The following is a 14,667-nucleotide window of genomic DNA, read 5'->3' as shown; positions in this document are numbered from 1 at the left end:
ATTGCGCGTTTACTACAGCAGGGGGCAGTGGCGCTCTCATTGTTACTTCTGTCACGTTTGCGACATTGCAACATTTTACGACTTACAAGACAAGTTAGGATAGTCACGGTGGGGAGGGGGGGCGCGAATAGTTTTCTTCTTGCTAGGGGGGGGCGTAACAGAAAATAATTGAGAAGCACTGGGTTAAATAAAGGTTAACCTAAAAAAAAAAAAAAAAAAAAAAAAAAAAAGTGAACCCTGAACTTTGAACCCGCGGTGACCCCGCGGTGACCCCGTGGTGACCCCGTGGTGACCCCTGGGTGACCTTTGAACCCTGAACTTTCAACTCTAGTTAAAAATCGAAAATGTGCACATGACCCCGTGAACTTTGAACCGACCTTTGACCCCTGGGTGAACTTTGAACCGACCTTTGACCCCTGGGTGAACTTTGAACCGTAAACTTTGACCTTTGACCCCTAGCTAATTACGTTTTTTTTTTTTTTTTTTAAACCGGCATAGCAGAACGATCCATGGTCTTCAGATGCCGCGCTGTCGCCATCTCCTGGTCAGTTAGTGAAATGCTTTTGCTGATGTTTTTTTTTCTCTCAATTAAAACAAATCAATTAGCCAGTTGGTTTTCTTTATTTAATATCTATTATCAGACAAAACCAAATTGTGAATCAGTCACCTAGGCTATAGCAGAACAAACAATCCATGGTCTTCAGATGCCACGCTGTCGCCATCTCCTGGTCAGCTAGTGAAATGCTTTTGCTGTTTTTTTTCCCTCTCAATTAAAACAAATCAATCAGCCAGTTGGCTTTCTTTATTTAATATCTGATATCAGACAAAACCAAATTGTGAATCAGTCACCTAGGCTATAGCAGAACAAACAATCCATGGTCTTCAGATGCCACGCTGTCGCCATCTCCTGGTCAGCTAGTGAAATGCTTTTGCTGTTTTTTTTCCCTCTCAATTAAAACAAATCAATCAGCCAGTTGGTTTTCTATATTTAATATCTGATATCAGACAAAACCAAATTGTGAATCAGTCACCTAGGCTATAGCAGAACAATCCATGGTCTTCAGATGCCACGCTGTCGCCATCTCCTGGTCAGTTAGTGAAATGCTTTTGCTGATGTTTTTTTTTCTCTCAATTAAAACAAATCAATTAGCCAGTTGGTTTTCTTTATTTAATATCTATTATCAGACAAAACCAAATTGTGAATCAGTCACCTAGGCTATAGCAGAACAAACAATCCATGGTCTTCAGATGCCACGCTGTCGCCATCTCCTGGTCAGCTAGTGAAATGCTTTTGCTGTTTTTTTTCCCTCTCAATTAAAACAAATCAATCAGCCAGTTGGCTTTCTTTATTTAATATCTGATATCAGACAAAACCAAATTGTGAATCAGTCACCTAGGCTATAGCAGAACAAACAATCCATGGTCTTCAGATGCCACGCTGTCGCCATCTCCTGGTCAGCTAGTGAAATGCTTTTGCTGTTTTTTTTCCCTCTCAATTAAAACAAATCAATCAGCCAGTTGGTTTTCTATATTTAATATCTGATATCAGACAAAACCAAATTGTGAATCAGTCACCTAGGCTATAGCAGAACAATCCATGGTCTTCAGATGCCACGCTGTCGCCATCTCCTGGTCAGCTAGTGAAATGCTTTTGCTGTTTTTTTGCTGTTGCTAATTCACCCACGGGCCAACACTGGCATAGAAACGAGCAATTTGGGACCAAAAAGGGTCTTTTTTTTTTTTTACTTTAAAAAAGTAAACTATACATGGTCTAGTTCAGTGCTTGTCAATTATTTTCTGTTACGCCCCCCCCTAGCAAGAAGAAATCTATTCGCGCCCCCCCTCCCCACCGTGACTATCCTAACTTGTCTTGTAAGTCGTAAAATGTTGCACTGTCGCAAACGTGACAGAAGTAACAATGAGAGCGCCACTGCCCCCTGCTGTAGCAGACGCGCAATTACACTTTATTCTAGTACTGCCAAAAAAAAAGCCTGTTCCCCAGGGTCACACGCGCCCCCCCAGGAATAGCACCGCGCCCCCCAAGGGGGGCGCGCCCCACTATTTGAGAAGCACTGGTCTAGTTCCATACCTGCCTCAAGCATATTTCAGTCCATAGTTTCCTAGTTTGAAGCCCTAATGTGAAACCCTAACTCAAATTTGAAACCTCACGAATCATCCTTACAAATGATATTTTCTGCGTTTGCTTCCCTCCACTCGCCTGATAAAATTTCGACGGAGCGTGGCAGGTAGCTAGCCGAGACATTTCTACAAGAACGCTCTGGCGTGATTCATTGCATAACGGCTGCAGCACAGCAGATAAAACGATTTGGCAGCATTGAGGGAAAAAAAACTGTACAGCGAAGCCTCGCTATCTATGAAGGTGAGGTACAGAGTCGTGATTCATTTAATTTGCCCCCTTCATTCTCAATATTAAATCTCAATATGTTTTTGCAATCTTTCTCGCGCATTTTCACGACTTTCCTTCCATATTTTTCCGGTAACCCCGAGGCATGTGCCTCAGCTAGCTTAGCTACAAAACATTGCTGCTCGCTGTCCGTTTGTTGTTTTTTTATTGTGCCGCCGCAATTGTTGCCAAATTGATTGGAGAGTACTGAGCTTGGAGAGGTTGATTAGCTGCCAACAGAGGCTGGACAGACTCATCCGGAAAATAAAGAAAATACAAACGGTTGCTGTACTGACTGAAGTCCCGGCACTCCTGCAAGTGAAACGGCTGCCAGATGCTGATAATGAAAAAAAGAAAGAGAAAAAAAAACATTCACAGGCTATAAATATTGTGGACACGTGCCGACCGTCCTGGGCAAAGCTATGCTAATCTGCTACGGTGGCTACTTCTATAGCAGCTCAGCGTTTATCTCAGGAAAACATCAGGTTGTGACTCATTCAATGAGAAAACCCCCAAAATGGAGGGGGGTTGACTGAGTTAAAAAAGCTCACGCAACCCAGGACGCGGCTCAGTGGTTCCAAAATCAACAGTGGTCTCGCTTTGGAGTGGATGATTTTTTGTTTAGGTAAAGCTTCAGTGTCCGTTTTCCTTTTGTGCGCTTGGGGTTTGCTCCTCCACGCTCTACTACTGCCCCCTGGTGGATGTTACTGGCTCTGCTGACACGTAAATAACGACTCCAGTATGTACTTTATTACCATCAGATTTTTCAACAAAATGTTAATCAGTCGCATTTTGGGCAAACACTCACAATGTTAATGTCACACGTTTATACAGCAGGAAACCTTGCTCTTAGGTTGACATTGTTGTCCTGTCTGACTAGTTTCTTTTTACTTTACCTAGCCCAGCTCAATTTTGAAATTCTGAACCGGTCGCCAGCCAGTGGCAGGGCAAATAGAGACGAACGACCCTTGGCGCTCGCACCTACGGACAATTTGGAGCGGCAAATGCGTGGGAGCGAAACGTCAAATCAAGAGTGTGTCTTTGTAGGCATGTTTTTTCTTCTAACCAAGAAAAGTCAATGACCTATTGTTGTTGCTCTTTGTGCCTCATTAAGCCTAAAAGCTACTTGGATCGATGCGGTGGCGCTTGTACTTCACATTTACTTTGTCTCTTGGAAATGTCAGCCTCCATTCTGAACACTGAAAAACTTGCGGGCAGGGGCGGGGAGCCTCGACTTGGGCACGTTCAAGGTAGCACAAATGCACTCAAAGGAGACACTATGGATTCTGGAGTTCTTAGGGCTCTTCTCAACACGGCATTTTACTTGCTACAGTGAAATTTGCATACAAACATGGAAGACCTACATGTCAAACTGTCTACGTCCCAAAAACAAAAAAGTTGGCAGTGGAGGTGGCAAAGGTGCAACTGATTGTGGAGTGGGTTTGTGTTTTTCAGGTCCAACGTGGTGGTCTTCAAACACACTGAAATAACGAAATCACACACAAAGTCAGGCTCCATGTTTCCTTATTGCCAGAGAAAACCCACTTTTTTTTGTCAAGAATTTAAGTCCTTTCAATAAAGTTGTACTAGATCTGTCCGCAAATAAAACATTATTTTTTTGACAAATGAGGCCAAGCTTTTCCAAAGTTCAAACCGTGTGTCCCAACCTGGATGGATACTGTGAGATTTTTGTTTTTTGCAAAATTTTCTGAAGGCCACGTAATGACGTTAAGACCTCGTCATTACGACTAGACAGCTGTGATCTGGTTCTGAATCTTACCGCGGGTTCAGCGTCTTGGTCCTTCTGCGTTTCGCTCTTCACCTTCTTCTTCTTCTTCTCTGCAACAACAATAGGAAGTCATTCTCCCTTTAACATAAAGCGTTGCCAAACATCTTTTCCTTTTTTTCAAACTCTCCAAAAGAATCCCATGCAATGTCCAAAAGGACCTGGCCTCTGTGCAGCAGAAAACTTGGATGGCCCAAATTCCTTGCCACTATTGTTGTGGGATCTCATCTGCTATTTTGAAAGACTCCAAATGTCCACATTTTATTTTTATTTTTTATAGATGAAAAGGAGTGAAAGTAGTTGCATTGGAAGCGTTTGTGTCAGGCCACTTGGTTAAAAATGTTTCAGTACAGAAGCCGTAAAGGGCAGAATCATTTGGCTCTATTCAACTGCTGAGTCAGCTCATGCTTTTCTTTTTTCCATCACTTTGTACGAGCTCTGCGCCAAAGGTTTCACAGCTTTTTGAAAGTAAGTCAATGAGCCCTTGAATTCAATTTGATTTGAAACTTGGAAGTGAACTCTTACTTTTTTTCTTGCGGAGTGAGTCGCCATGAAGAGGAGTTTTGTGACTTTGGGCAGCTTCCTCCTCCTCCTTCTTTTTTTTCACCTCTGGTGAGTCGTCAGCGTTCTCGCCATTTCTGCTTTCTTCCATTGCTGCCTCATGGACTGACCTCTTCTTCTTCCTTTTCTTCTTGCTCTTGGCCTCCCTAGCACCTTCAACCTTCTCCTCACTGGCTTCTGTCTCATCCTTGGCGGCACTGGTCAGAGAGTGGTTCTCTTGAGGTCCCGTGGTGGTCTTGTTAGCCAGGTCCAGTTTGGAGGATTGAGGAGTTCGGTCTTCCTCGCTTGCGTCCCGCTGCTGTTGCGTCTGCTTCCGGGCTCGCTTCCCCCGTCGTCGACGTCGCTTCTGGGTGGAGAGTTGAGGGTCGGCGCCACCTGCACAAAACAGGAAACATAAAAATAGCTGATGAGAAATGTTGGACGTTTAAAGAAGTGCTTTATTTGATAAGAGAATCATTTATGTCTTTCAAGAAGATTCCAAGCGAAATGTCATATTTTTCCACCTGAGCTATAATCAGCTTTTGTTTTTATACCTTCCACCTGCAGCTCCTTTTGTGGGTCTGCATCGCCCCCTGCTGCTCCTTCATCACACTGCACATCCTTGTTGTCTTGACCTTCTCCCTCCTCCTCCTCCTCTTCCTCCTTCTTCCTCTTTTTTCTCTTCTTCTCCAGCGGTGGAAGCACGACATCCTCCACCTCTGGCTCCTTCTTTTCCTCCTTTTCATCTTCCTCTTTCTTTCTCTTCCTGCCTTTCTTTGTTTTTTTTACCTGATCTTCCTGCCTCGTCTCCGGGGCCTCCTCAGGTGCCATTTTGGTCGCCTTCTTTCTCTTCCTCTTCCTCTTGGGAGTTGCTGCTTCTTCGGCGAGACAAACGTCACTTTTACCAACGTCGATGTTAAGAGTGATGGCGACATCCACGTGCTCTGGCTTCTCCGCCGCCATCTTGTCTAAAAACAAAGACACACATTCCATTTGAAGTGGCAACTTGCACAAAACCATCAGTTCAAACAATGAACCAGTCAAAAAAGTGTTTAACCGTGATCGGTAGACTCTGGCGCCCCTGTCTGGTTGTTGTCCTGCTCCGACTGGGCGGTGTCATCACTGAGCTCCATCTTTCAACACATGCGCACACGTCACCGTGTCGCCATCAACATCTGCATCCTGAGGAGTGTTTGTTACCTTGGCGACCTCCTCTTTGTCCTGCTCAGTCGTGACATTAGCATCTAAACACAAATGACTGAAAGACTCATGAAACTGTGAGAATAAAGTCACACGGAGTCATTTGAAAGCGCCCGTTTTACAATGCGACATCTTCACAGACGCTTGCGAGTCTTGCCGTCAATGTGCCAAAGAAGACACTTTGTGTGTGTGTTGTGATAGGCTGCTCATACCTGCAGGCGGCGGGACGTTGATGGCGCAAAACATTTCTTGTCCATCTTTCAAGCCAGTTGTACTTTCCTGCGCCTCGTCGTCCGAGCAATCGTTGGCTTGCACGGGCGTAGCCTCGGTTTGATTGGCACGTGACCCCAACTGGACATCGATGGTGACTTCTGGCTGCTGCTGGAGGAAAAAGAGCACGAAGGGCAGTGAACACAGCCTGCTCCTTGATCGATGTCTGCTTGAACGTCACGTTTGCATACTGCACAAAAGGCTGAAAAAACAGCAGTAAGTTAGCCAAGATGACACGGCTTGGCGTGATGGGAATATGGATGGCAACAATCACAAAGGAGGAAACAGGCCAGACAGACGTGTGTGTGCGTGTGTGTTGTGAATGACTGAGATACACACGTCATTATTACGGCCAGTGGAGCGCAGCTATGCGTGTGCAATGAAACTTTAGGGCTGGGCCGCTTCCGCCTGATGAAGCCAAAGTTATTTGTGGACAGTCGGCACTCACTTTTGGGCTGGGGATGGCAGACAGACTCACTGTCGTGATATGAGAAATTTCTTATTGATAATGAATTAAATCCAGTTTGTCGTGTAGGGCGACAATGGACAGCGACATTGAAAAAGCTTTAACAATAAAATAGTTGATCTACCTCTTGTGCTCGTTCTTTGTCTTCAGGTTGAGGTGAGCGGCAGCCATTGTCGTCATGTCCGTTGGAGCGTTCCACGCCTTCTGTCTTGGAGGCTAAGTCAAAAGTAAATCTTTTCAAATAAAACACAACTGAGATCAAAAAGTTTCAAAGAGACATACCGTGCAGCCCTTCAGCATCTGTGTTGTTGTTGTTGTATTTGGCGGGGCTCTCGTCAGCGCCACCTTCAGGTTCAAGTTTGATGGGCACATTGCAGCCGTCGGCCGGCCTCTCGGCATGCTGGTTATGCGAGCACCACCTGCACGCAATATATATAGTGGTCGGTCTTTTGCCCATGCTGCTACTTGAGCACTTTTTAGCAACGTAATAGGCGCAAAACTATATTTTTTGCTACATTTTATGGCAGCTGACATTTTGTTGGCAAGACTCAGTTTCAAATCCCACTCACTTCGTCCATCCTTTGTAGATGTCTTGTAGGTTCAAGCTCACGTTCGGCATCTCCGCCTGCACAAAATTTTGTCTTGGTCAATTTAGCAATGTTAGCTTAGCTCCAAAGGGTCGGTGGGGTGGGCGTGGGGGCTTAATTGACACAAACCTTCAACTGTACATTTTGTTCAGTCCCTTCCAAAAAGCAAACACTCTTCTAAATTCTATTATTTCTACTTGTGCTTTTTCTTCGTCCGTATGCCATTCACAAACGACATCGGCTGGCACGCACGGAAAACGGATATTTAAAAATGTCAAAAATGTGTCCATTTTTTTACTGTCGTTACCTGGCTAACATGTTCCTCCAGCACTCGAGCGGCGACCAGCAAGCCTTTCGTCTTTAAATGTTCTACAATGAGAAAGAGCAGCGATGAGTCTTCCTCGCACGACATGACGGACACCACAACAATCTGAAATGTTTGGAGAGGAGGCCCCGCTCACTTTACATTTCATCACACTTCATTTCACTTCACAGAGGGTACGTTCGGTAATTCACTCCGAGGGCGCACAAGTTCAAGTGCGTCGGTTCAGTAATTCAGTGCTTTGCTTGATTTGACTCTTCGCAAGTTCAAAGTCCAGCAAAAATGGAGTGCCACTGCGTGCACTTGGGGCTCCGACTGCGATCAGAAATGAATGGGAAATGAGCGCACTCTTCCTCCCCGAGCACTCCTACTCGCATAGGAGTGTATTTCCGAACGCGCCCAAGGATGCATCATGGGAGTTGAAGTATTTCTAAAAGTATAGAGCGCAAGTATAATACATTATTCACGTCCGGTTTAAAAATAGATTATATAATATTTGAACCATAAGATCACCTATAAACCCTAAACGCTAAATGCAGTACATTTTTTTTACGGGACTCAATTTTCCCAGTCATGCTAATTATGGTTTTATGGTACAAATGTTTGTTTATATGATATGCAGGCACTTTTTTATTTAAATTAACTCTAATATTGTAGTAGAGATCTCTACTACAATATTGGAGTTAATTTGATGCATTTGACAGCACTTGTTCTCAGCGTGTTCCTTTTTTTTTTTTTTCATCATGCCAAGGAAACATTTGCTTTGGATTAGGCTGAATGTGCTTCGTGTTCCTTTTTTTTCAACATGCCAAGGAAACATTTGCTTTGGGTTAGGCTGAATGTGCTTCATTTTTTACATTCATCATGCAATTTTCATTTCCTTGCCAGATGGTCTGCTTGTTGTTCCATTTCGCGTGTTAAGCATTTGTTCAGGGTGGAACCAAGAAGAATATAAAGTTCAGACATGAATTATTATGATGTTAGTGTCCAGTAAAGGGTAAAGTGGGGTGGGGGTTAAATACCAGCGTGAAAACCTTTTTGAGCTCCATTTAAGCCCAAACTTCCCCCGGGACAGTGGAAAGGAAAAGGGGTGGGGGCAGAGAGAGTTGCGCCGGATGTAGCCTGGTTGTACCTTTCAAAATAAACGCTAACGATCGCTGCGATTTGTCAATATTATTGTAAATTAACACAATGCAAGGCGTTACGTTATGGTTTGGGTGCTCGTAAAATAACAAAAAACAAAATACTATAAATTAAAACACTTTGTTAGCTAGCCACCAACCGCCGTTAGCTCTGAACGTTAGCGATTTGTAATCAATCAAAAAATGCCCTTAGTGATTTGTTCATGATTTTTGTCGTTCTTAGCAATGACAGACTTTAAATCTTATTTTTGTGTTGTTTTGCCGCTGCGGTGTCCTCCGGCAACTCTTATTTCGGCGGATCAAGGTGGAATTCTTGTTAAACGAGTATGTGTGACTTGACCAGTGCGGATTTTCTTTGCTTTTTTTTCTTCTTCCAGTGGGAGTGTGAAGAAGCTTTTTTGGAGGACGGAAAAGTTCGTTTGGAAGCATGAGCACATACGGCAGCGTCCTCGGCTAACTTTGAAAAGCAAGAACGAGAATGAAGTGACTTACTTACATTGGGGCCATAATCGAGGTATTATTGATTGACAAATTGATTGATTGCTAATTGACAGGCTCCTCAAATTAATTCCAATGCAGCAGAATAGAGTGGAATGCCTTCATTGTCATTGTACAACAGGTATACAACAAAACTGGGAGCGCCGCTCCGTTGGTGCGTAGAGGGGAAACATTGGGTGGAGAACATAAAGTGGGATAACGTGAATAAATCGGCATGTATGAGGAGGACAGCAGCACGGCGTATCAGATGTTCTGTCGTCATCGTTTTCATTTAATAAATAACAATTACAAATGTTGTGAGGTTGTGGGTTTGAATCTCGGCTGTGCGTGTGGCGTTTGCATGTTACAACTTGTATGGGGTTTTCCTCTCGCATTCCCTAAAGATGCATGTTAGCTTCATGGAAGACTGGTAACCATCAGTTGTGCCCTGTGAATGGCTGCGGCAGGTCTTTTTCTTCTCTTATGAGCCTCTGCTGACGCCTTGTCTTCTTTTGAAAGGCCCAAAACGTTAAAAAAAAAAAAAAGGAAAAATGCTGTCTGAAGGTGTTTCCTGAGGTCTGCCCCCTGGTGGGGCGCTCACATAAGATTCACCGTTTGTGTTTGTAGTCCTCACAGGAAAGATGCGGGCGACCTCCATCACATCGCTGCTCCTGATACTTTGTGTTATACGCCTGCACCACAGCCACTGCCATATTTGGGAAGAGCAGCGATACGAAGACACCGTCGACACCGACAAAGTCGAAAATGACACGCCGGCGGCCAAAGGAAGCAGGAAGCAGCCGCACATCATTTTCATTCTCATCGATGATCAGGTGAATGCACAAAACCGATATGAACTGATCGTGAAGACTGCTGGCGCCATCTAGCAGCAGGGGGTCTGAAGTACGCACTGATAAAATCCACTTGTACCCGTCACTTGGGACGTCAAGGCGCTACGGCAAAAAGGGAGGGATGGCAACAGGTGTTGGATGCCAACGTGCTAACTTTCCCCCCGCCAGGGCTTCAACGACATCGGCTATCACAACCCCAGCATCAAGACGCCCACATTGGACAAGTTGGCGGCGGAAGGTGTCAAGCTGGAGAACTACTACGTCCAGCCCATCTGCACACCCTCGCGCAGCCAACTCCTCACTGGCAGGTAGTACACTGCTGGTACATTACTAGTCCACTAGTACCCCACGCGCCTTGTTTTGGTTGGGGCGGCTAGGTACCAGATCCACACGGGTCTCCAGCACTCCATCATCAGGCCGAGCCAGCCCAGCTGCCTCCCCCCTAACATGGACACGCTCCCCCAGAGGCTGCGCCAGGCCGGCTACGCTACGCACATGGTGGGCAAGTGGCATCTCGGATTCTACACGTGAGCACCCCACAATGAAGTCTTGGCCCGCGCAAGAGACCTATGGCTTTTTTGAATGGGACTTTTTTTTTTTGTCTCGCGTGTAGGAAAGCGTGCCTGCCCACCAGGAAAGGCTTCGACTCCTTCTTTGGATCCTTGACAGGAAGTGTGGACTACTACAGGTAACAAGCGCTTGCTTTTGGGATTTTCACAGCTTCAAGTTTTTAGATGACGTGACTTGATCTCATGACTCATTCACTCTCGCTTGCGGCACATACGCGCAGTTATGGGTCGTGCGACGGCCCCGGCGTGTGCGGGTACGACCTCCACGACAACGAGAGCATTGCCTGGGGTCACCAGGGCAAGTACTCCACCACGCTCTTCACGCAGCGAGCTCGTAAGATACTCCAGAGTCACAATCCCGCCCGGCAACCGATATTCCTGCTCCTCTCCCTGCAGGTACTAGCTCACAACGAGAGACTTATTTCTTGGGGTTAAAAGTTTTTAGCAGCGTCATCTTTTGTAGCCGGGTTTGTTCCCTAAAGCGTTTTGTTTTGTTGTGTGCAGGCGGTGCACACACCGCTGCAGCCGCCCAAGTCGTACATCTACCCGTACCGCGGCATGGCCGACGTGGCGCGGAGGAAGTTTGCCGCTATGGTGTCGACAGTCGACGAGGCGGTGCGCAACGTCACCTATGCGCTGCGCAAGTCGGGCCTGTACCGCAACAGCGTCATTGTCTACTCCACTGACAACGGGGCCCAGCCCTTCACTGGCGGGAGCAACTGGCCGCTCCGGGGACGAAAGGTTGCGCAAGTTTTCCCAAAACGTACAACAACCCAAAACAAAGATAACATTTTCAACTGCAATGTGAAGCACTATTTTCTGAGTACACGTCATGCCATCTCGCCGCACGATAGGTGAAAGACGTACTTGTGGTCATGTGACGCACCATTTCGTTGGTTTCAGGGGACGTACTGGGAGGGAGGCATCCGCGGCGTGGGGTTTGTGCACAGCCCATTGCTGCGGCGACGGAGGAGGGTGTCCAACGCTCTCCTTCACATCACTGACTGGTTCCCCACCCTGCTGGCCCTTGCCGGAGGAAACGTCAGCGAGGTCAGTCAGGACTGCTGTTAAGGAACTAAAAGTGTTACAATAACCTAGAGAGAGGAAGAAAAAAAAAAAAGCACACAAAAAATCCCTAATCTCATCTTTGTTCTTGTTTCTTTTCCCTGAAAAAAAAAACCTTTCAGAGAAAATGACTTTCACCAAAAGAAAAAAAAATCTGAGCTAAAAATACATCTGCACACTGTTCTTAATTCTTTTTTTTTAGGAAGTTACTATTTTTCCATTTAAAAAGCTAAAAGAATTCATGCTTTTGTATGTGGGCTGAAGTGCTTTTGGTGAGTTGCAACAACGTTTGAATGTGAATGTAAGCGAGCTGTGCGGGAGTGCTGGATAGTTTGACAGTGATCATAAAAGTGAAAAGCATTTTTGACAGTAATGGAGACGAATGCGCTCCTCTGATGTCAGCGGTGTACAAAACATGGAGCTCTTGATTGCTTTGGTGATGACTTACAACATAAGATTTTTATTTTTATTGATGCATCCCCCTCGGATCTAATGTTTCATCAGTATTTGTTGCTTTTAGCTGCCTGACAGAAGAACAAGAGAAAAAAAAGGTTTCTACAAGCCAAGTAGCCACAACTCTCGTGTGCACTTTCCTTTTGCCGCAGAGCCAAGGCCTGGACGGCTTTGACGCCTGGGCCGCCATCAGCGAAGGCAAAGAGTCTCCTCGCCAAGAGATCCTACACAACATCGACCCGCTGCACAAAGCCCCCGCGCCGCACGGAGACGCAGGTAAACTGCTGAACTATGTCGGCAAAACGCAACATTTAGATGTGGTCAACGTTTTTCGACGAACGCCGACAGTCCGACTGAGCAGCATGGGGTCAAAAAGATTAGGCGACCAAAGTGAAAATTCAAGTGTGATGACAATCTTTGTTTTGATTGAACAGAAGAAACGCTCTTGAAAGGGTTCCATAAGCCCAACAAGAGGAAGAAGCAAAATAAAAAGAAGAAACCTCTCAAGCAGCGCACCAAACAAAAGTCTGCATTCAGATCATCAAAGTCTAAAGGCACAAAGAAGTTATACTCTGAGGTCAAAGGTCGCCCAGACTACGCCATCATTCGCGCGACCCGCATGAAGGAAAACGCATCAAAGCCCAAGTCTAGAAGGATGGCCTGTCCGGAACACAACCTATCATGGACCGAAAGCAAGGTCCAGTCTCGCCTCAAGGCTAAACGCTCTTCTCAGCCTACAGCACACGCTTCACCCGAGTACGCGATCCCGCCCGACGGCACTAACGAGTCACCCGCGTGGGACACGTCGGTCCAGGCGGCCATCAGGGTCGGAGACTGGAAACTGCTCACTGGAGACCCCGGACACGGAGAATGGGTCCCGCCGCAGGTACGCGCTACTTACACTTTTTTTTCCCTTTATTTCTGAAGAAATTAGAGACAAAATAAGTACCGTATTTTCTGCACCATAAGGCACACTTAAAAGCCTTTAACTTTCTCAAAAAACTAGGTGTGCCTTTAGTGTGGACAGAATTCCAAAATCTGTAAAGTTGTTTTGTGTGGCTTCCGCAATATACAGGTGTAATGTGTAGACCCGATGGACCAATCAGAGGACATTGTTTTACGTAGATCGGGGCGGTAAACCAAAAATTAAGGTTAAAACTGTGCTTTTTTGGTGGAGGCAGGTCCTGCCAACGCTGGCAGGTCGCTGGTGGAACCTGGAACGAGCATCTCCGTCGCACCGGACCCAAAACAGCAGCGAGGGAGTTAAAAACGTTTGGCTGTTCAACATCAGCGCCGATCCGTACGAGCGCCGTGACCTTTCCCGCCAGCGCCCTGAGGTGGTGCGCTACCTGCTGACCCGCCTCGTACACTACAACCGCACCGCCGTGCCCGTCCACTTTCCGCCCGACGACCCGCGCGCCCACCCCAACCGGCACGATAATGCCTGGGTACCTTGGATTGACCGGGAGCAAGACCAGGGTAAGATGAACCACCAGAAGGTCCAGCAGAAGATCAGAAAGAAGAAACAGAACAAATGCCGACTGTGTAAGCTCAAGGCCTTCTTTCTGAAACTCAACACTGGAATCATGTCCAGTCGCATATGATTCGCATCGCAACAAGAAAGCCCCATTAATTTAAATATCAAGAAAATACCAGGATGAATTTGGTCTAATCATAATTCTAGTTCAAGTTATTTTTATGTCCAGTAACTAGGAGAAAATTTGACCTTACAATGGAGATGTCGATTCAACTGTGGATCGTCATCGAGCCAATCCGCAATGAGGAAACCCTACAAGCATGAAACGCAAAAGTGACGCCGCCAATGACGCTAGCTAACAATGATGTCATTGTGTTATCAATGACCGGTATCTGTTGCTTCGATTACTCACAAATCTCTTCAACTAAAATACAGGCTTGCCTCACTTTTTGCAGTGAATACATCCCAACAACTTTTTTTGAATATTTTGTTGAATGTGGAGTGATTGTAACTTAACAGTCAAGAGTCTGTACAACTTTTGGTATGAATCTTAAATGTTCAAAAGCCCACTGGTACTTTTTATATTTTAAACCATGTGCGATGGAGGGTTTCCTGTTTTAATTGATTTTTTTCTAGTATTCTGCAAGCTCCAAATGTTTGTTTTCATTGACATTCACAAACATTGCATTGTTTAAATAAGCATCTTCACCCCCCATGTCACCATTTTCCTACATTTGATTCGAACCAAGTTACCTCAATTCAAAGATGTGCAATAAACCTGAACGCACTCAATTTGGCCAGTTGGTGATGCCAGACATCAAGAAATTTGAGCTTTGCTTTCTCTAGCCAGCAGCATGTTTGAGGTATTAACGTTTGTTGTGCTGAAGTTGAGCCATTCTGCAGTTGAGTGCCTTGGGTCGAAAACTATAACAACCTTTCTGGTTCAAGTTTTCTATTAAAAAAACTTCCAAGAAAAAAATCCAAAAACTTACTTCGAGTGCGTTTTTTTTTTTACCTGTCACTGGAAGACTTATTTCTTGAAATTTGGGAAATCTTTT

The 14,667-nt window shown here is 45.5% G+C and overlaps 2 protein-coding genes across 3 annotated transcripts; one reads left to right on the top strand and one right to left on the bottom strand.

Moving 5' to 3' along the window:
- Positions 1-3,132: 3,132 nt before the first annotated feature.
- On the bottom strand, positions 3,133-11,640 carry LOC133165047 (cilia- and flagella-associated protein 251-like). Of its 2 annotated transcripts, XM_061294403.1 has the most exons (12): positions 11,501-11,640; positions 7,561-7,622; positions 7,236-7,291; positions 6,949-7,085; positions 6,791-6,882; positions 6,143-6,311; positions 5,931-5,974; positions 5,788-5,863; positions 5,285-5,698; positions 4,716-5,126; positions 4,185-4,243; positions 3,133-3,885 (listed from the first exon to the last, which is right to left on the bottom strand). In XM_061294403.1, the coding sequence occupies exons 3-12, from the start codon at positions 7,283-7,285 to the stop codon at positions 3,877-3,879; spliced, it is 1,461 nt and encodes a 486-aa protein (XP_061150387.1). In that variant the 5' UTR covers positions 7,286-7,291; positions 7,561-7,622; positions 11,501-11,640; the 3' UTR covers positions 3,133-3,876. The 2 variants fall into 2 exon arrangements, with proteins under 2 accessions (XP_061150387.1, XP_061150386.1); XM_061294402.1 differs by lacking the exon at positions 11,501-11,640 and having other exon boundaries at positions 7,561-7,761.
- On the top strand, positions 8,975-14,600 carry LOC133165045 (arylsulfatase I-like). The gene is made up of 11 exons (XM_061294401.1): positions 8,975-9,231; positions 9,822-10,027; positions 10,214-10,353; positions 10,423-10,572; positions 10,659-10,733; positions 10,836-11,010; positions 11,119-11,355; positions 11,518-11,664; positions 12,285-12,408; positions 12,567-13,018; positions 13,314-14,600. Exons 2-11 carry the CDS (start codon positions 9,836-9,838, stop codon positions 13,734-13,736), a joined length of 2,115 nt encoding a protein of 704 aa, XP_061150385.1. The 5' UTR covers positions 8,975-9,231; positions 9,822-9,835; the 3' UTR covers positions 13,737-14,600.
- The last annotated feature ends 67 nt before the right edge of the window (positions 14,601-14,667 follow it).

This window comes from Syngnathus typhle, linkage group LG13, assembly GCF_033458585.1.
Source record: "Syngnathus typhle isolate RoL2023-S1 ecotype Sweden linkage group LG13, RoL_Styp_1.0, whole genome shotgun sequence".
Classification (NCBI taxonomy): domain Eukaryota; kingdom Metazoa; phylum Chordata; class Actinopteri; order Syngnathiformes; family Syngnathidae; genus Syngnathus; species Syngnathus typhle.
This window is presented reverse-complemented; position numbering and strand designations above follow the sequence as displayed.